Source organism: Pezoporus flaviventris, unplaced genomic scaffold (assembly GCF_033815535.1).
Source record: "Pezoporus flaviventris isolate CSIRO_AGI_PZ_B2104156 unplaced genomic scaffold, CSIRO_AGI_Pfla_v1 ptg000105l, whole genome shotgun sequence".
In the NCBI taxonomy this organism is placed as follows: domain Eukaryota; kingdom Metazoa; phylum Chordata; class Aves; order Psittaciformes; family Psittacidae; genus Pezoporus; species Pezoporus flaviventris.
Genome location: NW_026892653.1, coordinates 666,608 through 689,708, shown reverse-complemented (window position 1 = coordinate 689,708; position 23,101 = coordinate 666,608). Strand labels below are relative to the sequence as shown.

General features: G+C 54.6%; 1 protein-coding gene across 3 annotated transcripts in view; it reads left to right on the top strand.

Moving 5' to 3' along the window:
- The first annotated feature begins 5,889 nt into the window (after positions 1 to 5,889).
- The window catches only part of ZFPM1 (zinc finger protein, FOG family member 1), a 33,668-nt gene continuing 16,456 nt past the window's right edge, over positions 5,890 to 23,101 (top strand). Inside the window, exons 1-3 of one of the 3 annotated variants that reach the window (XM_061477385.1) lie at positions 5,890 to 6,019; positions 19,791 to 19,922; positions 22,291 to 22,380. In XM_061477385.1, coding sequence (XP_061333369.1) covers positions 5,980 to 6,019; positions 19,791 to 19,922; positions 22,291 to 22,380 — 262 coding nt within the window. In that variant the 5' untranslated portion in view covers positions 5,890 to 5,979. Of the gene's footprint in view, positions 6,047 to 19,790; positions 19,923 to 20,501; positions 21,978 to 22,290; positions 22,381 to 23,101 lie in introns of those variants that run through there. The other 2 variants (XM_061477384.1, XM_061477386.1) reach the window with 2 other exon arrangements.

The window sequence follows — 23,101 nt, the reverse complement described above, 5'->3', positions numbered from 1 at the left end:
TTCCCTGTCTGAGTGATGTTTGCGGGATGTTTCTCCCTGGTTGCGTCCCACACCCTGCAGTCCCTTCCTCCTGCACACATCTCCAACCAAATGATGATGTTTCTAATTGACACTTGGATGCTCTGCACAACTTCATGGTGTCGTGGGTACAGGGGGATGTTAGTGCTGCTGCCATCACCTTGCAATCCTTTGCAAAGCAGTGGAGCTTCTCAATGATGGAGATGTTTGTGCATCTCCTCTTCCCCACTGCATCTTGCCTAGGTCCTACTCATGGCATGAGTGTCTTGTCCTGAGGGGAGAAGAAAGCAAGCCCAATGTGATTGTGATGTCCCAGTCTGGTCACCACTAACTGCTGATGGCAATGGCTCAGTTTGGTCGTCACCAGTTGGCAATGGTAATGGCCCAGTTTAATAATCATCAATTGGTGATGGTGATAGCAATGGCTCAGTTTGGTCACTACCAGTTGTTGATGGTGAAGGCCCATTTTGGTCATCACCAGTTGCTGGTAGTGGTGACCCAGTTTGGTCATCATCAGCTGGTGACTGTCATAGCAACAGCCCACTTTGGTCATCACCAGATAGTAATGGTGATGGCCCAGTCTGACCATCACCAACTGGTGATGGTGACCATCCCGGTTTGGTTACCCCAAATTTGTCCTCAAGCTGACCTTTCCCAGCATAGCACTGAGGTCTGAAGGTAGGATGCTGACACAAAGCCAGGCATATTATATTCTTTAATTACTGTTGCAATCATAACATTGAAACGCTGTCAATGAGAGATAGCTCGTAACTGCGGGCTAGAATCCTTGCCACTTGGGGCTTGTAACTAAAACTGCAGGATTAATTTGATTAATTGATAGAATTATTTTCCAAACTACTCTTTTGTTTATGGAGGCTTAAAATGCTTTCCGCCTGCACCCTCCTGGTGTGTTGCAGAGTGGAGATAAAGTGCCTGAAAATAATTAGTATGGCTTAATTTAGGGAAAAAAATAACCTCAAAAGAATTTTGCAGAAAATTTAAGGCAGCACATTTTACTTTGTTTTGGCAGGAAATGTTATGGAGCTGGAAATGGGACTTTTATGTTTTCCCTCTACTATATTTCACCAGGGCAGCAAACCCATGAGGCAGAGGAGTATTTCATGTTACTGTAGTTCTCCCGCACCTCCAAATCCGTAACGTGGGCAACTGGAAATGAAGTCCCCTGGGAGCCACAGGTTTGCTGCAGAGGATGGGACCTGTCCTCTGGGCTCTGGGCAGGGTGTGGGGGCATCATCCTAAAGCAGCACCCACCTTATTGCAGCACAGGCCGCAAGTGATGCTCACCTTGGGTACCACTCCCTCCTGAATACTGCTCCCTGGGGTGATGCTAACATCATCCCTGCAGCTCTGAAGGCTGAAATACTCAATTCTTCCCTTTTCCCTCTAAATGAGAGTGGGTTTTTTTCCCCATCATCTCCCCCTACTCTCACCCACATCCCCTTCCACAGTGCCAGTGCCTGCTGAGCAGGAGACCCCCCCATCCATCAGTTCCCTAAAGCGCCTGGGTTTGCTGAGTCCTGCATTATCCGGCAGTGCTTGTCACTTGGAAGATTGCAGGCCCCTGTCAACATAATTCCAGTGAGGAAGGCAAAGCCTGGCAGCTTCTCCTGGCTGCAGATTAACTCGCTGTTCAGCGGGTGCCAGCAGCACAGGGAGAAACCCACGGGACCAGGCACATCCAGGGGTCCTGGGGCTGCACCTCATCGGGATGCACGGCTGTGCTGCACCATCCTCACCCCAATCCACACCCTTCACAGATGGGGGTGACCCCACAGCCGGCCCCAGAGTGGCTGGTTCTGAACAGAGAGTGCCTGGCACTGCATGGAGCCCCTTAGGGGATTTCTTGGCTTCTTGTCACCACCCTCAACCCTGCTGTCTGCTCTTCAAGGCCTCCCCCCCCCCCCCAGATCCAGCCAGCCTTTCTTCTTCAGCTGCACACCCAAGTTTCTGAGCTGGAGGTGCTTTAAGCCTCTCCATAAAGCCTGGAGGATAACTGGATCCACCATGGTTGTCACGCTGCTAGCAAGGGCTAAAGATTTATACTTTTTTTCCTTGCTCCTGAGTCAAATCTGGCCGTTCCTTGCACAGCAGGAATTTAAACCCCAGCTCCCACGTCTCCCTGGCCATATGTGTATAATGACCACACACTCCCCCGGGCTGCTGCCTCCCTAACGCTGAATTCTCTTCAGACAGGGGAATCCTAAGCCTGGGTTGCTGCAGGGTGTGGGGCCAGGGGTACAGGGGGAGCTGGGGACATAACACAGGAGCGATGGACCCACCCAGGGGTCTGCCATCCTGCCAACAGTGATGCCCCTCAAGCTGTATCCCTGTTTTGCCGTCTAATCCCTCGGGGTACCAGTTCTTTCGTGAGTTAGAGCATCATCCCCATACTGGGTGATCACTACGGGTGGGAGGAGTAAGCATTGAGAAATGCCAGCCTTGAACCTGGGAACACCGAGATCCAGCAGCATCCAGCACCGTGTTTGCATCGTCTCTTTTAACCCGAAACCCACCTCAGCCCCTGGGAGCCCCGAACCCCCGCAGCAGCATCTCTGCCGAGGACATGCCCAAGCCGTGCCCTGCCCACAGAGAACCCCTGGCTCCCTGCAGCTGCCTGGGGCTGAGCCGCCAGCGGGGGACAAGTGGCACCCAGGGCCCCGTTCTGCTGCCGGTAGGTGGCAGAGCCCTTCTGCAGCGCACCCAGCACGCAGCCCCACGGGCCTTGGCCAGCCTGCAGGCGAAGGGGCACCGCGACGCCATTCCTCTTCCTTGAGACGAAACAATAAACACCCTAAACCACGGCTTTCTGCGAGTGCAGAGAGCTGAGTCTGCAGCCCCAGCAGCGCTGTGACACCGGCTGGGGCAGCCCGTGGTCCTGTGAGCAGCAAGACCCCCGTGGGGATGCGCAGCGCAGCATCCAGCATCACTGCCCCTCATCCCTGAAACACAGCCTTAGCTTTTCCCATTTACATTCCTCTGCCGACACCTCCTCTCCCTGCGTCTCTAATAATATCACCCCAGATTAATTGGCACTAATACAAATGTACACAGCTCCATAAAAAGATGTCACCTCACTCACAATGGGGGAAACGGCTGCTCACGCATTATCTCTGCTCTGCAGGCGTGTAATTCACTCCTCGGGAAAACACGCTATTTATTCTGTTACCCTATAACAATCTCTCTGCAAACACAACGGGATCGGGGAGGGGGGAACACCCAGCCATGCCGCTGTCACCGGCACCACGCTGGTTGTCCCCATTCAGGGGCACCCATGGGTCCCACACACATCAGGGTGGGATGCATACGGTGATGGGGCAGGGAGACGCGGGACTTGGGGACATCCCCATGTTAGAGATGTGACCCTTGGCCCTTCGTTGGTTGATGCAACTGCAAATTCTCTGGCCTGGGGGGATCTAAGAGGCTTTGGGACTGTGCCAAAAAGCTAATTAAAAGGGTGATGGTAAGGAATGTGCAAGGGAAGGACTGCAACCTGTTTCCTCCCTGCAGTGGGGCTCCCCTCCCCGGGGCAGGGCTGCACGCAGGTGTTCAGCACACATCAGCTCCATCGAGGCTTTTTGGGCTTCTTACAGCAGGGGTAAGATGCATCCCCCATGGAAGGTGTGACCACAACCTGGGTCTGTCCCCTCAGCCCCCCAGGGAAAGCTGTCACTGCTTCTTTTAGCACAAAGACCCAGGAAAAGCTAGCATACCCCTGCTCTGTTCTGGAGAGAGGAATTTTGGGTGCCCTGTTTGCGTCTGCTCACACCCCCACATCCCAGGTCCATGTAGTTAATGGTGGTGCATTTAATTCACATGCCCAGCGCATAAGGCGGGTGCTGTGAGCAGTGCCAGCAGGCGATGCCATGGATGTGTCAGAGGAACTGTCTGTGATGCTGCACTGGCCTCCAACCCCGAAACACCTGCAGCCACGCTGGGGAGGAGGGACGGAGACCTCCCAGAAGCAGCAGAGCTTTGGCTCCCATCATCCAGGCCCTGATGGAGTCAGCACCCATCACGGTTGATGCAAAGCAGAAACTGCTCAAGCCTCCTTAGGCTGGACCCTGCAAAGTCGTCGCTGGCGGATGTTTGATTTCATCCCACAGATGAGTTGTGGTGGGAAGAGAAAGGCTTTGGAAGCAGAGATGCCTGCCCTGGGGTGTGATGGTCTCCAGGAAGGCGGTGATTCGGGGCCAAAAGAGATGAAAAACGTCAGCAGGACCATTTCAGGGGGTGACCGGTCAAGCAGGGGGAGATCAAAGCCTCATCCTCAGCAGCATCTTCCTCCCTCGATGGTTTGGGGCTTTTTCTTTTTTTTTTTTTTTTTTCCCTGGAACCCTTCTTAATTCCTAACTTAATTTCATTTGACATCCTCATTGCTGGCTTGACCTCTTTACTGGCATGATGTTCTGCTTAAAACTCATTATCCCACCATTGAAACAGGAAGTTAATTAAAAAACCTTTAAACAAAAGAACAGAAAAAGAGAGGGGAAGGGAAAAAAGAGCACACCCCATGTCCAGTGATAGATGGAGAGGGGGACATGGCCAAGACGCTTTGCCATGTCATGTCCCCACAGTCACCTGCTCTCCCACTGATCCAGAAATTGCATTAATAATTGGTACCATAAGCTGTCACTGCTGGCAAACCCCCCACCCTGAGCTGAGATCAGCCATGGCCAAGGGCCAGGATTGGCAGAAATGACCATTTTTCACAGAGGAATATTCCCATCACGGACCCATTTAGCCCCAATATTGCCACCTGGCTGCATGTTCATGGTGAGGACTGGCTCACACACTTGCGATGATGCCAAGGGGGACCCCAGCACCCCAACACTGGCCCCAGTGTGCTCCCACATCAGAGGAAGGTGTCACAGTGACCCTGGAAGCTGCAAACGGGCCTTCTTGGACCACTCATCTACGAACGAGTGGGATTTTAAGCTGGGTTTGTGATTCCAAAGAGAGAGACTCTTACAGGAAGGTCCGGGAGGCCCCACAGGAGGCTTTGAGGACTTCCAAGGGGAGGATTGGGAGCTCAGTGCCAGGCACTGAGGTCCCAGAAGGGGGGGATTGGTGGACTCATGGGAATTTAGGACCTTCAAGAGAGGGTGTGAGGGCGAATTTGGAACCCAAAGTGTGGGATGGGGACACAAAAGGAGAGATTGGGATCCCAAAGGAGGGGTTTAAGGACCCTGAATGGGAGTTGGGGTCCCAGAGGAGTGGGTTGGGGACCCCAAAGGGGGACCATGGTCCCAAAGGAGTGAGTTGGGGACCCCAAAGAAAGGTTGGAGACCTCAAAAGAGGAGTTTGGAAAAATGCAGAAGGGCTTGGGGAGACCAAGGGAGGGTTGTGGAGCCCAAAAGGGGAGTTTGGGACACGCAGGGGGGCTTGGGGACCCCAAAGAAGGGTTGGGGACCCCAACAGGGGGGGGCAGGACCCCAAAGGGCCAGGGTCCCAAGGCAGGGTGCTGGGAGCTTCACGGGAGGCGTAGGGACCCCCAAGTGGTGCTGGGGAGCCCTCGGGGACCTTCGGGGGGGGGGGGGTGTCTGTCTCGCATCCCCTCCATTGATCAGACCCCCCGTGGGATCACCGCCCTTCGCCCCGCCCCTCGCGGCGGCGGCCGCCTGCGACGTCATCCGGTGGGCGTGTCCATCGGCGGGGCCCATAGCCTATAGGCGTCCGCGGCGGGGGCTGGCCCCGCCCCCGAGGAACGTTCCGCGGGTTTAATCCTCCGCGGCGCCCCATTGAGAAAATCCCGCGGCAGCGGCGGCGGCTCCGCTCCGCCGAGCACGGCCCCGGCCCCGGCCCCGGCCCCGGCCCGGCAGCGCCGGCGGGAGGCACGGACGGAGGGCGGGCGGGCGGGCATGCGAGCAGCCGGCAGCCCGCCCGCCGCCACCCACCTGCCCAGCCGCCAGCCGCAGCGCCGGGCTCGCCCCTCGCCGAGCGATGTCCAGGAGGAAACAGAGCAACCCCCGGCAGATCAAACGTGAGTCCCCGTTACCGGTGCCTCCGGGTCCCCGCTCTCCGTGATGCGCCCCTTACTCCGTGTGTTTGCCCCAGCCCTCCGGCGGCAGCTGCCCCGACACCCCGGGACTGCCTTCACCCCGTTCCCGCTACCGGCCGCCCACTTTGGTCCCGTCCCCGCCGCCTCTTTCTCTCCCCGCCACCGCGGTGACTCCGGTACCGGCTCCCGATGGGGCCCCGATAAGGCTGTAAAATATTCCGTTCTGCAAGTCCCGTCCTGATAACATCGCTCTGTCGGGACGGCCTGAAATTGTGATCTTATCTCCCGCGCCTGCCTCCCATCCAGCGCTGTGAGCCGGGGCGAGGGGCTCCCCAGACTCCCCTCCTTAGCTCTGTCAGCAGCTCCTCACCGCGGGTACTGCACGCTCGCCCTGCCAGGGGCTCCCCTTTCTGCACGGGGACCCCACATTCACCATCGTCCCCCTGACCGCGCTCCCCTCCACCTTTCGCCCTGCGCGGTGCCCCCCGTGCTCCCGCTTCTCGCCCTATCCCAGGTGGGGACAGGGCTGCAACGCCTCTGGCTGACGGCAGGAGGGACCACCGAGGCGTCCCACGGGACCTCGGCCACCACCCAGGTGCCCCCCCCCCCTTCCTATGTGCTGTCGCTAGAGGGTCGTGCACCCCACGATCCACCCCGAGGGCTGGGGTCTGGTTTCGATCCATCAGGGATGTGCCGCCTGCGCTGAGAAATCCTGTAAAGTGCTGGAAGTTTTTCGGTGACAGGCTTCGCTTTGGCTTTCCTCCCTTCCTTTCTTAGTGTGTGTGTTTTTTTCTTCTTTCCCCCTCGAGTCGATGGAAGCTGGTGATAAGAGCGAGATGGGAGGATAGGGAAGGCTGGCCACCATGTGATAATCTAGCTTTATCTTTCTCTTGAAATAATTGCAAGGCTGAGTTGCACCTACCTGTTTCCCTGCCTGGGGTGATTGCTCTGGTGATAAAGCTCAGCTAGACTTTTACCCGGGTAGAGTTAAAAATAGTCCCAGCTAGCTGCCTCCTGTATGGGGTGTTTTTTTTTTCCTGGTGATAGTTTTCTCCTTCAGCTTTATCCAACTTCCGCGGTTTTATTTCGGCAAAGGGCCCGGCTGCCCTGCGATCCCTCCCCGGGTAATGCCAGCCCATTAAACCGGGAGCGTTGAGACCTAAGTGAGCGGGAGCGTTGCAGCCGCTGATGGAGGTGATAGCTGCATGTGTGCTGGGGACGTGCTGATGGTGGGATGCCCATAAGGTCCTGGCACCCACTGGTGTGAACCACTTGGGGGAAGGGGGGGGGGGGGGGGGTGGAAATGTGTCTGGATGAGGCTGCGGCAGCTTGGCCGGGCAAAGGCAGCTCGTATCTCCTTCCTCTGCTGCTTTTCTGCAGAGATGTGAAGAAATGATAAAGTGGGAGGCTGATCTCAGGCCGCCGGCGATGGCCAAAAGTGATTAAAAGCTGAAAGCTTGGAACCCTTCCTGTATGTGTCAACATGAAAACAGTCATTAGAGCCGGCGAGCGTGGCGAGAGCGTCTTGCCGCTGCCTCCGACGGCTCTCCCCGCCGAGGGAAGGTATGCATGAATCAGGGCTCCGGTAACCAGACTCCTCTCATGTACAGACCGGACCTGTTTCCACAAAGTCTATCCTCCTTATCATCTCGGCTGGAGCATTAAAAACCTCCTCCAGATCGGTATCTGCTGATTTTATTTTCCTGGGTGACGCTATGTTCTCGCTTTGGCTTCATCTCTTCTGGGGTTTGGGTTCTGTGTTGGGGTGTTTTTCTTCAAGCTCGATGCGATGTGCAGATAGGCTCGCAGGGGAGATCACCGGGAGAGCGGGCGATTGCCAAGAGCGATTAAGTCGAAGATCAGACACCGGACTATATTTAACCAGCTGCTTTAACCGTCTTCTTCATCTTGGCTCTTTGGGTCACAGCGATGTGGTGCTGGAGGGGGACGATGCTGCTGGTGATGTGGGATCCCTCTGAGCCCCTCTGAGCACCCACTCTGCCCATGGCACGCAGCGATGAGGCTTTGAAAGCTGATTGCATCTATGTGGTGGCTTCCAATAGCGGAGAGCACTTAAAAACACCCAGAGCATTTATCCATCCCATTTTGCAGGGTACCTGCCCAGCGAGGACAGTTGCTTTTCACCCCCTTGCTCCATCCATGGCTCTAAACCCCAGCACCCCCCCTTGCAGCAGCTGCTGCTTTATAGGGTTTGGTGGTTGAGGTTTCTTTTTTTTCCTCTTTATTTTTTTTTTTGCTGTCTTTTGTTCTGCTGGTAGATAGATGTGAACGGCTGATAGAGAGCAGGAGCTGATCTCCAACCCAGATAGCCTGTTATATTTATTAACTTCAAACATGGGAGCGCGGGCACCGGGCTGATGAGCGAGGCTGCTGGCAGCTGCCTGTGCGTGCATTCGCAGCGCCGGGTCTTCGATGGGGGAAGCTGATAAGCAGGAGATTGATCTCGTCTTGCTGATGTGCCTCTCCCTCTGTTGTTGTTCTAATATATATACACTATTCTCTTTCGTTTCCCCTTCCGAAATTAGCTGGAAGTGAACAATTTTTGTAGTAGTTGCAGAGGCCTGTTTGTGGCTTTTTTCTCTTCTTTTCTTTTTTTTTTTCCCCTTTTCTCTTTCTATTCTGCTTTCAGCAACAGTAGATCTCGAGCTCCCGATAAGCACCGAGGCCCGATCTCCATCCTGATAGAGATTGCCAGGCGTGATAAGGACCACTTATCTCTCCCCACCAGACTGAAGCAGGATTCACTACAACAACAAACACAGCAAAGAGGGGCAAAAGGGCTCCAACAATTTGTTCCATTGCAAATGTGATTAATGCAGGCACTTTAATTATCTGATGGGGGGCAGCTGCATATGTGTTTTTATTTCTCAAGGTGTTTCAGGCTCTTTCTCTCCCCCGTGTGCCCTGTGAGACAAGCTGGGCTGAGCAGCCAAGCTCTCCCCAGTGCCTGTTATCAGCTGCAGATGTTGCATTAGTTTGATGAGAGCTTTGACTTTCTTTTTTGATTGTTATCTCCCATTCTGCTCTGCGGAGCAAACACAAGGGCTGGGGCGGGTGACAAAAACACCATCATATTTTCACATGTGGATTTTCTTTAATTTCTATTAGATGGTGTGAGATAGCGGCAGCGATCTGCACTGTTAAACCCCGCCGCCTCTCGATGGGGTGGTTTGGGTTGGGGTTTGTTATTTTCCTTTCCTCTTTGGCTGCTCTCTACTCCCATGTGGGCTCTGCAGTGATGCTGGGCAGGGGGTCACGGTCCTGGACAGGGAGTTTGGTGCTGGTCAGGCCGTGGGAGCATCCTTGCTGGGAGCCTGGAAAACTGCATTTCTTGTACAGATGTCGGTAGCCAGAACAGAGTCTATTTTAAGCAGCGGTGTGGTGAGCTGGTGGCGTGGGATGCTCCTGGCACGCCTCCTGCTCTTCTCCCACTGCCTTTTCTCACTGAGCTGCTCCTCTCCATTCAGTCCCTGCGGGTGACTAACTGCCTCCACTTGCTTGTTCTTTCCCCCCGCCTCCCATCACTTTGATCCTGCACTGCTTTTCCATCACTGCCAGCGTCTGTGCCTCAGTTTCCCCATTCAGGGATGCTCCGGGGTGGTGGGATGCCTGGGGAGGGGAGGGTCTGGTGCCTGCTCCCCAGGGATGAGCTGGGTGAAGGAAGGGCCTCCCAGAACGGGTATGATCTGCACTTCCTCGGGGGCTGTCTCAGCATTGGTACCCCCCATACCCTACTCTAAGCACCCCAAGGATGGCATCCGTGTGTCCCATGTGTCTGCTACACCCACGGGTGCTGCTTGCCAACCCCTCCCCACTTGTGCAAGCTCCATCCTGAGCCATTTGCCAGCCCTTGCTCAGTGGCATCCTGAAGTGACTGCTCCTGGGTGCAGGCAGCAAAGCCCTGTGGCACATCTGCCCCCGCAGCAGCTCTGCCCATCCCAGCTCCTGCCAGCCTCTTGGGATGTGCCATGGGTGACATCAGAGGCTCCTGGAGGTGAGGACCCGTTGTGATCCCCACAGGGGTTGAGGGGGGATGACGCAGGATGGGCTGGTGATGCTGTGGTGCTGGTGGGACATCCAGCAGAGCCTGCAGCCCCCTGTGGTGAGCTCTCCTGGCCATCACCAGCCGTTTCCCTTGGCAGCACCATGGGGAAGCTGTGTTTTCACTTGTTGGAGGTGTTGCTGGAAGAAGTTTCTCTCCTCTTCTCTCCTATGGCTAATGGTCCAGGTATGAGCATTCCTGCGGGCCCTGTGCCTAGGAGAGGAGTTAGCACTGTGCTGGCTGATGGTCAAGAGCACAGCTCGCCTCAGCCTTCCCCTGGAGCAATAGGGCCATTTACAGGGCACTGGGCTGCCATGGGACACATCGTGCCTTTCCCACATGGATGCTTCCCTTGGTGGGGGACACCCTGACAGCTCATTCTGGGCTCCTACTCAGGGTGTATGCACAGGGTGCCCCTTCCCACTCATCCCCATCTCAGCATCAGGTAATGTGGATGCATGCAGGAGGCTCGGAGGGTGAGTGCCAGAGCCAGGCTGGCCATGGCCGTGCACAGGGCACCCAGCAGCATGGCAAAACCTATTCTGCCGAATGCCTCAGTGCACATCCCTTCCCTGCCACAGCCCCGTGTTGGGAAGGCAGCACTGGCAGTGGAGGCTGTGGCTGCTTCCAGGGCCTGTGAGTGCTGGGGTTGGATTGGGTTGAGTTGTGTCTGCTGCCACCTTGCACCCCTGGGGGATGCCCCATGTCCCCTCCTGGGCACCCCGAGCGGGCATGGAGCTGCAGTGATGCCCATGCTGCAGGGTCCATCGCTGACATCCCATGCCAGAGCCAGAATGCCACCTCCAGCTGGGATTTACGGCTCTGGATCCAGCCTTGTGCGGTTGGGCAAGGTCTTGTTTTCCATTGTGAATCACGAGGCCACCTAGCCAGCTGCAGGTTCCCCTTCTGCCAAGTTGTGAGTTGGCCAGCTTGGCACCCGGGGCTTGGGAAGAAAGCAATCCTTTCCCCACGGGTGTTGCAGCAGATTGTGCAAGGAGATACAGTGCCATGGCACAGGTGATCCATGATTCCTGGAGAGGGGCAGCTCCATCCTTCCTTGAGGACCCAGCAGAGCCACCCAGCAATGGCAGCATCCTAAAGGCAGCGTGGCATTAAGTTGCAGGGCAGACAAGTCCTCCTGTGTACAGAGCATCCCTGGGGCAGCCTGTGCTGTGTGATGCTCTTTGTGCTGGCCATGGGGTTGTGGTACCTGCATCCCTGAGAAGGTAAGGGACCATGCTGCCCAAACCTGGGGACAGAACCACTGTGCCCTGCATGGAGTTGGTGGATTTGGGATCAAACACACACATTCTGGGCAAAGGAAGAGGGTGTTTTCCATGCGTCCTGGCTCACCTGGCGCAGAAAACCCTTGCATGATCTGCCTTGGAGAACACTGGCTGAGTGACAACCATGGTGGTGCAGCCTGGTGAGAGGGATGTGAACAGCCCCAAGCATGGTCAATGCAATGAGGGGCGATGCCAGGAGCGGGGAGCCCTTGTGCTTTTAACATCTCTTCTTATTTAAGTAGGAAAAAGTGTAAAACTCCCCTGCCAGCCCTGCACTGCGGGATCCACGAGTGCTGTGGCTGCACCGAGGGCATGGATTTTCTTCTTCCTGAGGAGGAGAAATCAGCTTCCCTGTGCTGAAGAAGAGCAGGAGGTCAATATCTCCCTGTTTCTTCAGTGACACGTCCCATGGCTGTTTTTGTTGCCTGACTCGGGGCTTTCGGACGCTGAGCTTGGCCAGGCTGCTGTCCCGCTGCTTGTTTTATCAGGAAAGTTCAAGTGTTTCGGGGTAATACAGTTCCCTCTTCCGATGGCTGCCCGGCAAAGGCTCCACATTGTTCCCGCAGCAACATTTTTTTTGGGAGGGATGAAATGCCGAAAGGAATGTAACCGCTGACCTTGGGCTGCAGTGGGGTTAAGGAGTGTGTGCCTATGAGTCACTCCAGATAAGAGCCTTGCATGGCTTTTTTGCTCCAAAATAATTCTTTATCTCCCCTTCCTCACATCAGCATATTTTCTTGACATCTCCCGTTCCATAGCACGTGGAGGAAATGTGCTTCTCTAATTTGTTCATCTGATGAAATATAGATGCATTGTTTGCTCTTGTCCTTGGCAAGCCGGGGGTCGTGGCCCTGTGGTTTGGGGAATGCTCTGTATGGTCGGTGCACGGGGTTTCGGGAATGTGCCTTAGGGTCAGTATGGAGGGCTTTGGGGTGCTCAACAGAGTCAGAACATGGGGCTTTGTGGATGCTCAGTAGGTTTGGTACCCGGGGTTGCGTATGGCTCACCTCAGGGTTGGTACCTGGAATGCGCAGGAGGATGCTCAAGCAGGAGACCATCACGCTCCGCGTTACCATCTCTGGGGAGGACAAGCTGCTTTCAGCTTCCCCTCCCTGCTCCAGCGGGAAGTTTGGCCGCTCACTCGCTTCTCCGTCTCCCAGCTGAGGCCTCTCATGCTACTTCCAGCTCCTATGATAATGCGGAAAGTTGAACTGGCCCCATTACTGCGCTGCGATGGTTGCCTCGATAACGCCCCGATAATGGCAGCGATAGCGGCAGCTCGGTAGCCAATGGCTCTGCCTCTCCTCCCATTAACATTCCCCACCACGGACCGGCTCGGAGCTGCCTATCTGCTCTCCATTTCCACTCCTCCGCTAGATAAGAATGGAAATACTGACTTCATAGCTCACTGATTAAAGTGTCTGGATTTCTTGATAATACACAGATAAATTATGTTTTTCAAAAAGAAGGTAGGGAAGGGAGTGTGAGGGGAGGGAAAAGCCTCCAGTCCATTTTTATTACTTTTTTCTTTCCCCTTTTCCTTCTTTCTGGCCATGCTCTGTGGGCTGGGGGCTTTTCTGCTCCCAAATGCCCTCCCCAGCCTGTGCGTGGGGAGGGCATTTGCATTGGGCAAAGAGGTTTTGGGAGCTACATGGACAGGGTGTATTGCACATGCAGTCACACCCCTGTGCTGGGATGGAGATGCTGTCCTCTGATGCCAGGGACCAGCTCCCATCACAGGGATGTTCAGCTTTGCCAGCTATGGTGATGCCATGTGGCTGTGGGATGTGGTCAGGATCCTGTCACCAAGAACCAGCAGGGGCCCAGAGATGCTCTGGAAGCATCTGCCTTTCTACACCTGAGCCTCACTGGTTCTGCTCTAGGATGCTGCCCACTCCAGTGGGATGTTTTAGGACCAGCCTCATCCCACTGGCTGATCCAGGCTGAAAGATTGAGTTTCCTCACTCATCCCTATTAAAGCAAACGGGGCTTCCAGACTTTTTGGTTCCTCGCACTGGAGAAGGTATCAACCACAAGAATCTAAGTTTGTTTCATCTAAATATAAAACTAAAGAGCAAACAGTCTAAAGTTCATTTTTTAATGTGCTGCCCCATTCCAGTTGGGCTGCTCTCTTTATTTTTTTTAGGGGAACTGTGATAAAAAGCAGTGATAAAGCCAGGGCTGTTTTGTGTAGGAGTCGGTATCTGCGTTATCTATCTCCCTTTTTCACTCTCCGAGCAGCTCTGTTGTTTTTTACCCTTATCTTGCTCCACCAAAATGCCAAGAACAGGAAAAAAAAAAAAAAAAATTAAAAAAGAGACAGCACAGGCACGTTTGCATGGAGCAAACTCAGCATCCATGGAGCCGGGCAGGAACAGCCACCCTGCCTGGAGCTGGAGGAAGAGGGGGGTCAGGGGTGACGGGTGAAGGTGCAGGTGACAGAGGGGATTTGCCATAAAGGATGCTTGTGCCGGTCCAGTAAAGGCTGTGGTGTGGGGGAGCAGGTAGCAGTAGGGTTTTAGGGGACAATGCTGTCCCAGTGGGTTCTGGTAACCCTCATCTGCTGGTCCCAGTGCCAGCAGCCCACCCTGCTTCTTGCTTTCCTAGTGCTTTTTCTGCTCATGGAGCTCACCCAGCCCCTGCTCATTGCTTCAGTGCTGGTTGGAGACCCCACTGTGGTCCAGGATGGCACTGGGAGCTGGCACTGGGCACCCCAGGATGCTCCGAGCAGCAGGGGGACCCCAGCCAGAGCATCTTCAGTGATGGGTCTAGTGGCCTCCTGGGCCACAGCCACCATCATCCCTATCCCCATCTCTCCATCCTTGTCTGAGCCTGGTGCTAGCATGTCCTGAGAGAGCCTGAAATCTGTCCCCATTCTGCTCCCAGCAGCTCTTGGCAGTGGGATGTACCCATGAGGACCTGAAGCCGCTTCCCACGAGGAGGGGGACGGCTCCAACGCAGCATCTCTGGGCTAATTTGTTGCTAGATTAGCAAAGAGCTTGACCTCTGTCCTCGCCATCACCTGGTATTGGTGGGCTCTGCAGGGCTGTGCTGCCGGGTGCACATCCCTCCCTGCTCACAGCCGTTCCTGACTGGAGCAGCTTTATTCCAGGTGGGAGAAAAAGGACCGGAATTGAGGGGCTTGCACCCAGAAGACCTCCCTTTGGCCAGCAGCAGCGGTAGCAATGAGCCTTGCCTGTCCATGCCACCTTGCATGCTCATGCGCATTCGGAGCCTGATCTTCATGGATGGAGTTTCCTTCCGCATTATCAGGATATCCAGCTGATCCCTAAGTGCGGGCTCACACTGGTGCCCAAATCCTGTGTTAAACATCTCAAACTGCTCTGGGATGGGGATTGGGATGGAGGATGCGTCCGGGTCCCCCAGTAAGGACGCGCTGCAGAGGGTCCCACCAGCTCCTTCAGTTTCCCTCTTGTGCTTTGAACATCATCTCCTCATCCTGTCTCCCCTGCCAGCTGGGAAGGCAGGACTGCGTTAAGCATCACATCCCCTTCTCGCCGTGCAATCTGCTCCCATCCATCTGATGTGCCAGGCCTGGGGACGGCTCTATTAGACTCTCTCCTCTCTTAAAATCTATCAGGGCGTTATCAGCCCCATCTGAAACGTAAAGTCACTTCATTGTCATTGTCCCTGTATTTTCTTTCTCATTACTTTCCCGTGCCCCCCCCCTCAGCCTGTATGTGTCGTGTGTGTGTGTGTGTCCCCCACAGCCGCTGTTTGATATGATGCGGGCTCTCTCGCTATTAGTATTAGTAATCGCGGCCCCTGAAGTGAAACAATCTCCTGTAATCTATCAGCGGTTTATCGGCCCTATCTGAGCGCCGGGAATGGCTGGGCTCGGCGATGGCGCCATGCTCGGCCGCTGATAAAGTTACAGAGTTCAGGCGGTGATGAATGTTAAGTAACTGCACCCCGCGCAGATAGGATATGGACTTGGCAGGGGGAGCAGCTCCGCCTGAAACCAATCTCTCCCCTATCAGCAGGGCTGCTTTTTCTCAGGCTCTGCTTCTCCACAGCTCCATTCTTCCCCCCCCACCCCACCTTCCCATGGTTATAACTGGGGGGGGTTCCCATGGGGCGGCACCGCCCCAGGTTGCGGAGGGATGCTCGAGGTGCTGTGCACCCTGGGTGCTCCTTTGCGGTGTGTGGGATGCTGCAGGGTATGGACATGAGTGTTCCCCCATCAGCAATGGTAGCATCCCCCTGTGAGCACTTGCAGGATCTTCCCCACCATGAGAAATCACAGCAGTCCCACCACCTTCATTCCCTCTCTATACCCTTCATTCCCCTTCTGGACAAACTAGGCCATAACAGACGTAATAAATGTAATTATAAATAATTATAAATACCCCCCGTGAGCAATTGCAGCATCACCCACCACCTCCACTCCCCAACTATCCCTTATGCCTCTCCTGGGTGAATTAGACTAAATACTTTATAAATTTCATTATATATTATTGTAAATCCCCCCCTACAAGCAGTAGTAGCATCTCTTTTTGCGAGCAATTACAGCATCCCGCCAGCAATCATAGCATCCCCCACCACCTTCATTCCCTTGCTCTCCTTCATTCCCCTCCGGATAAATTAGGTATAATTTAATGATAAATTATTAAAAGTCTATTATAAATCCATCCCTCCACCTACCAGCTCCCCAAACATATCTCTTTTTTTTACCTAGCCCTTTAACACAGGGCACTGCGGGAAGGATCAGGGCGAGTTTTATCTGGTGGTGATGGAGAAGGGCCCCATATTAGAGATAGGTACCGCTGGGGTTGGCCTCAACCGCTATCGCCTCCACGCATGGGGCTGATATTTCATGTGCTGATATCCATGGCAGGAGCCCGGCCCAGGGATGCTGCAGCTGAGCTGATAGGGCATAGGGTTGATTTGTGCTCTAGAAGGTTCGTTTTCCTCCAAAATGAGGTCTTGAGTAGGGGTCTTGCCCACCAGGACCCCCTTTTATGGATAGCATTGCAATGTAGTGCTGGATCCCAACAGCATCAGCCAAGAGGAGGGGGAAAATAACCCACTGGATAGCGTGACCTTTGAGGACTGGTGTCATTTCCCGGCCATTGAAACCTCATTTGCCCTCGACCGCAGTGCTTGGCATCCCTGATCCTCTGGGAACAGGCTCGGGGGTACCCGAGGTCATGGGTGAAAGCAAACATTAATACATACCAGGGAAAAATTGGGTGAGAAGAGGCGGGCTGGTGTCCCATCAGATACCAGTGGTTTTTGGATCTGCAGCCCAGGTTGCTCTCTGGGTGTTGCTTGCTGCGGGGCGGACACGGCATAACCCTGCTACAAGACCCTGGGGAATCCCCAACCTGGGCCAGGCCCCACAGAATCACTTGGAGATGGTTTTGCAGGCAGTGCAAGGAAGGATCAGGAGTGGCTGTGACCCTCTCCATGGGTGTCTTTCCCTGGGGAATACCAGTTCCTTTGCCTGCTCCTGCAACACTTTGCTCGTGGCTGCAAAATCTGGGGTGAAATAGGGAGGTTTTGGGGCAGCGGCACTGCCATGAGGAGGTGACGCCTAAGCATCTCAATCTCAAGGTGATGGGTGGGCATCGTGGTGATGCTTCATGTGCCCTGAGACCCTCTGGGCAGCCTTCCCCAGCTCCTTTGGGGCTTACTGCTTTATTATGGTTTATTTTTAATTAGAAGATGTACTCAGGGCCAGCACAGGGGTGATGATGAGGAGCTGGAAGGGGGAAAAAGAGATCCCCCATCACGGTGCCCACATGGTCCTGCTGAAGCCAGTGGAGCCGCCTTCAAAAGTCCTGCTCATGGAGTCGGATGTGGGCTGATGCACACCCAGGCTGCCCCCAGCCCGCACGAGTTTTCAGTCCAGGACCCGCTTTCCGCCATGGAAACTCCTCTTCCTCCTCTTCCTCCTTCTCCTCCTCCCTGCTCCAGAGCCAGTGGGAAAGTCTGGGGCTGTTGCTATTTTCTATCTGCTATCAAGGCCTCTTACCGCTTTGCTCTTGTCTGCGTGCCGGCGTTCGGAGTGTCCAGGGTCTCACTCTTGGCAGCGTGGAGGATTCCCCCCTCCTTTTATATTTTCCATGTATTTTTTCCCTTGCGTTTACCAGCACAGCCCAAGGAATCAACAACCTTCATTTGAGTGAAATGATCAAACAGTTCCCTGGGTAATGATGAGCTTTCCTACCACTGGGAATGCCGGCCTCGATGGCAGACTTGCATCCCCTTAGCACGGGTGACAAGAGTGCATCACTGCGAGTTTTGGACAATCATTGTAATTTTTTTTTTTTGGTAAAGAAGAAGGAAAAAAAAAAGAAAGAAATCCTTCCTTGTTATCAAAAATAAAAAAGGAGGGAGGGAGAAGAGTTAATCGTCAAAGAGGAGTATCTTGGAAGGGAGCATTTTTTGGCTCTTCCCCTCTCTGTAAAGCCAGCCTCAGTAATTCAGTTTTAAAGCATGAAAAAAGGGAGTTGATGAAATTCCACTATCAGCACTGAACCAATATGCAAAATATCTCGCCGAAAATCAAATAGCTATTATGTTTTCATTTCCATTTCAGCGTATTTGCTTAATGAAGAATAGACAGATCAGGCAAGCCGAGGGAGGCTGTGTGCGGTGATAACTGTGCAGGGCTTCCAGCAATCCCGGAGAAGTGACGCTCCGCTCCCTGCTCCACGCTCCCTCTCCCTCCCTGCTTTTCCCTTTTCTTTTTTTTTTTTTCCCTCTTTTTTTACCCTTTTTTATTTTTTCTAAGCTATCCAGTAGCTCATTTAACCCACGCAGCCAGCGGCAGCGGCGGCAGAGCATCCCTTGGGAATAGGCGGCATGTTGGGAGCGGGATGCTGCAGTAGGGCCGGCTGGGTGCTGGGATGCATCCAGGGACCGTGGTGACATGGTGCTGGGATGCTGCTGGCCACCCATCATCCCTATAGGCACTTGGTGATGTTGCAGCACCCAAACTCCTGGTTTTATATCATTGCATCTATATGGGGCATCCCCATCTCCATCCTCGGTGTATTAGGGCAGGATATGGTGGTCTAGGCACCCTGGATGGGTACCGCATGCGGTCCTGGCTCCATTCATTCCTCCCTGGCCACATCCATCCCTCCCTGGGTCTGTCCATCCCTTCCTGGCCAGGCTGGGAGTGCCAAGCTACGGAGCAGGCGAGAGTCGGGTTAACTTTATCAGAAGCCCAAGAGCTGTGAAGGCGTGAAAGAAGAAATTAGCCTAACAATGTTTCATTTGCAGCGAGAGAAACGATTTGTTAGCTGGCGATTGTTTCTGAATATTATCAGAGCCTTTTTAATTGTGCTGGAACTGAAATTAGCAGAATTAGAATAAATTGCCTTCCCTTCTCCGGCAGCCTCTTTATTCACGCTCATTGTTGTCTGCTTTGTATAGATTATGGGCTCTTTGTTCTCCTGCTGTAAATATACATGCCTGGAGTCACAGAGAGCAGCTGAGGTCTGCAGTGGGTTTGTCACCGCGCCATTCCCCCCCTTGCCTGCACCGGGGTGGTGCCGGACGGGCATCGGGCAGCCCCCGGCACGAGCCACGCATGCCGCTCGCTCTTCCTCCCTTTCTTTATTGGTATCAGCACGGACGGGGATGCTGCGTTACTGTGGAAACAGCAGCAAGGGCTGCCAGGGCTGTTTGGGGGGAGCTGAAGGGGTGTCCCCCGTCGTGCACCCCATTTGCACCCGCCGTGTGCCCTGTGTCCCCATCGCAGCATCCCCCTGTGTTCAGGGCTGTGGGCATGGCAGGGGGATGTGTTGTAGGTCCCCTGTGAGATGAGGGGTGAAATTGGGGACCATGGAGATGGTCTCTGGGGTCCCTCACCCCGTTTAGATGATGGGGGTTCAGATGGGAAGCGCAGGTGAGCGGTGCAGCAGGCTGGGTACCTCACTATGCCATACCCATGTACCCATGGTACCTGGGGACCCTGCTCACTTCCCAGGCATGTGTAGGGCTCATTCTGCACAGTGTGGGAATCGCTGTTCCTGGAAGTGCTCAAAAACATATAGATAAGGCCTCAGTGACATGGTTTAGTGCTGGGGAGCAGTCCGACTTGATCATCTTAAAGGTCTTTTCCCACCCGGTTGATTCTATGTGTGAGGGGCACCAGGCATCCCTTGGGGTACCCCCCCAGCAAGCCACTGGTTCTATAAACCTCCCTCAGCAAAGGGACATGGACCTGAGGGAGAAGCTGGACCACAGGGCTGGCTGGGGATGGGGGTTCCCTTCCCTTCCCATGGCATTCAGGGCATCTCCTCGCAGCCCCATGTCAGGTCAGGAAAGGGCCCTTTGCCATCCTCCTACATTTCCCAACTGGGATAACCCACTGCTGGGTTTTTTTCCCATCCAGTTCTCCCACTAACCACCCCTCTGTGTTTCCCAGGTTCCTTGGCAGTGATGGAGGAAGGTGAGGATGGCCCAGCGGCAGAGAAGAGGCCCTTGGAGAGGGATGCAGCCACCTTGGACCTCGAGGGCTCTGTTGAGCATGATGCCTCCAGTCCCCCCGACAGTGAACGTGAGTCTCACCACAGTGGCAGGGGGCTACCCATGGTGTCCCCATGCCATGGGGATGGGCTGTGCCACCAGAGCACATCAGCATCTTCTCTGCAGGGTGTGATTCTGCTTCTGTGATTCTATAAAGTGACCTTCTTCTGCCCAAGATGAGCTCTGAAGGCCCCTTCCAACGCAAACTGTGATATGATTCTATTCTTCTGTGGTTGTATAAGGTGATTTTCTTCCCCCAGGAATGCAAAGTGACCTCATGATGTTCAGAACAACATCTCCTGGGGTGCAGACTGCCTCCCCAGGCAACAAAGCAGTCCCTGAAGTTATCAGAATAGTCTGGGTTAGAAGGGACCTTCGAAGGTCATCTTGGGGAGAAGGAGTTCACTTTGTAGAACAACATAATCAGAATCATATCGTAGTTTAGATTGGAAGGAACCTTCAGAGCTCATCCAGTCAAAAACCTTGCAGTGAGCAAGGACGTCTTCAGTCAGCTCAAGACACCAAAAACCTTGCAGTGAGCAAGGACGTCTTCAGTCAGCTCAAGACACCCAGAACTTTGAGGCCCTGATTCTATGATTCTGTGGTTCTATGAAGTGACCTCTTTCCCCCCAAGATAAGCTCTGAAGGCCCTTTCCAACCCAAACTCTGATACGATTCTATCATTCTGTGATTCTATAAAGTGATCTCCTTTACCCAGGAATTCAAAGTGACCTCTTGGTGTCCAAAGCCACATCTCTCGGGGTGCAAACTGCCTCCCCCTGGTGCAGAGCATCCCCTGAACCCACAGGTGCTGGCACAGATGGGGCTGGGGGCACGGGGCCGTTGCTGCCTGCTTCCTGCCCTTGCCGCCTGCCTGCCGCCGCGCTGTGCCATGCCCCACCCCAGAGGTGGCTGCGTTACAGGGCCGGGCTGAAACAGTCCCCAGATATCCTTTAAGTTCCTTCCTGTGGAGGTGGGGGCAAATCCTAATCAGTTCATGTTTGCAGTGCCCTTTGAGATAACCGCGGCAGGGCAAGGCTGCACCGGCTAACGCAGCCGGACGGGTCCGCAGCAGGCAACGGTGGCTCCTGGGTAGCACCGGAGCAAAGCAAAGCGTGTGTCCCTCTTGAAACCCATTGGAGCGATGCCATGGGGATCCACACCAGGCAACAGTGGCTCCTGGGTAGCACCAGAACAAAACAAAGCGTGTGTCCCTCTTGAAACCCATTGGAGCGATGCCATGGGGATCCACACCAGGCAACAGTGGCTCCCGGGAAGCACCAGAGCAAAGCAAAGCGTGTGTGCCTCTTGAAACCCATTGGAGCGATGCCATGGGGATCCACACCAGGCAACAGTGGCTCCTGGGTAGCACCGGAGCAAAGCAAAGCGTGTGTGCCTCTTCCAAACCCATTGGAGCAATGCCATGGGGATCCACACCAGACAACGGTGGCTCCCGGGAAGCACCAGAGCAAAGGGTCCCCATTAAAACCAATGGAGCAATGCTGTGGGGATCCCAATAGCCTGGGCAGGGAGGGCTCGCAGGCAAACTTTGCTCTGCAGCAGGGAGAAGCAAGTGGCTCTTATCTGATGGGGGAGCCGGGCTGGGGGCGAGGGAGCCGGGAGCTTGGGCGCGTTGCTGCACCTGGCACTGGGCTGCCTCGATAAAGAGGTGATAGCAGAGATAACGCGGAGCAGCAATAACGGCCACTAAAGCTTTCAGCGCGATGGATAAAAATCGATATGCCAGGCACTTTGATTTATAGCCAAAAATAATAGGACTTTTATACCCGGTGATTGATTTATTTGATGTTAATCATTCCGCTTATCACCTGTATTAATAATCTCCAATGCTGGTGACGTCACCCCTGGGTGTTCGCTCTGGCGCCGATCGATTGGGCTCCGTGCTGGTTATCCGCCCGGGACGCCAAGGCAAACATGTACTTTGGGCGCTAATCTTCCACACTGTCATATGCAGATAGGCTCTATCAGCTGCATCTCCAGCAGCAGTTAATGGAGAAAATAATTGTTATCAAGTTGCTATGAATACGCCACAAATAGAGCTGTGATGGGAGCGGGGCTGAATCCGGTGACATGGGGCCCAAAGTGGGATGGGAAGGATGGATGTGGGAGGGGTTTAGGGGTGAGAGGTGGGTGCCTACCCATTGAGGATGTGTGGTGGGCTTGGCTGTCATTATGGGATATTCCATGGGGGGGCAAAGGACCCTACAGGTCGGCAGTGGGGCGTTTGGACATGGGGATTTTGAGGGGGACCTCCCTATGCATGTCCCTGAGAGCATCCTGACCCTGGGGTGTCACAGGTCCAGTGGTCCCAGTCCCCATGGGATGCTCCCTCTGAAGTTCCCCACATTTGACCTGCTGCCTTCCCTCTCCTGCTGCAGATTCCAGAGACACCCCAGAGAGTTCGAAGGAGCTGGAGAAGCCAGATCCTGGAGAAAACCTGCAGGAAATGGGTGTCTGGAATGGGCCAGGTAAGTTCCCAGTGTGCAGCCAGTCATCCTGCTCCTTCCCAGCTTCCTGGCTGGGACACAGGCTGGAATAGCTGAAGCAATCTCCGTGCATTCATCTCTTGCAAACCAGTATGAGGACTGGGAGCACTGGGACCTGGGCAGATTGTAAATACAGCACTTCTGCAGAGAGGGGAGGTATGAGATGATGGTTGTGGTCCCCACATCCCCAGGGCACTTGTTTGGGACAGTAAAACCCAAGCTGGAAGCTGCGGGGGTGCCATCACTGTGCCTGGCATTGTGCTTCCCAGCACAGGGAGGGTTTGGACCCCGTCCTGCATCGCTCCACGCTTGCAAGGGCACTTCACAAACATCCTGGCAACCACAAGAGCGACGCTCAAGTGGTTTGGTGATGGTTATCAAAACCCCAAGGAGTGAATAAACGCGTCTATCTCCCTCTCGGCATCTCTGCTGGCACCCTGGCAGCCCAGCAAGGCTGCGTGTGCCATGTGGGTACCCTGCGCCCTATCGCCCTGCTATCTCCAAACCACCCCGAGATGGGGTTACACTTGAGGCTCCATTGTGCAGATTGGGTTTGTGGGTGCCCGTCTGCTGCGGATGGGCAGGGATGGGACAAGAGGGAGCTGAGCCCCCCCCAGGGGTTGATGTGCCACGTTTTGGGCCCCATTGGTGCTGTTCCTCCCAGGAGGGATGCTGATGGACCAGGGTGGTTTTGGAGCATCCA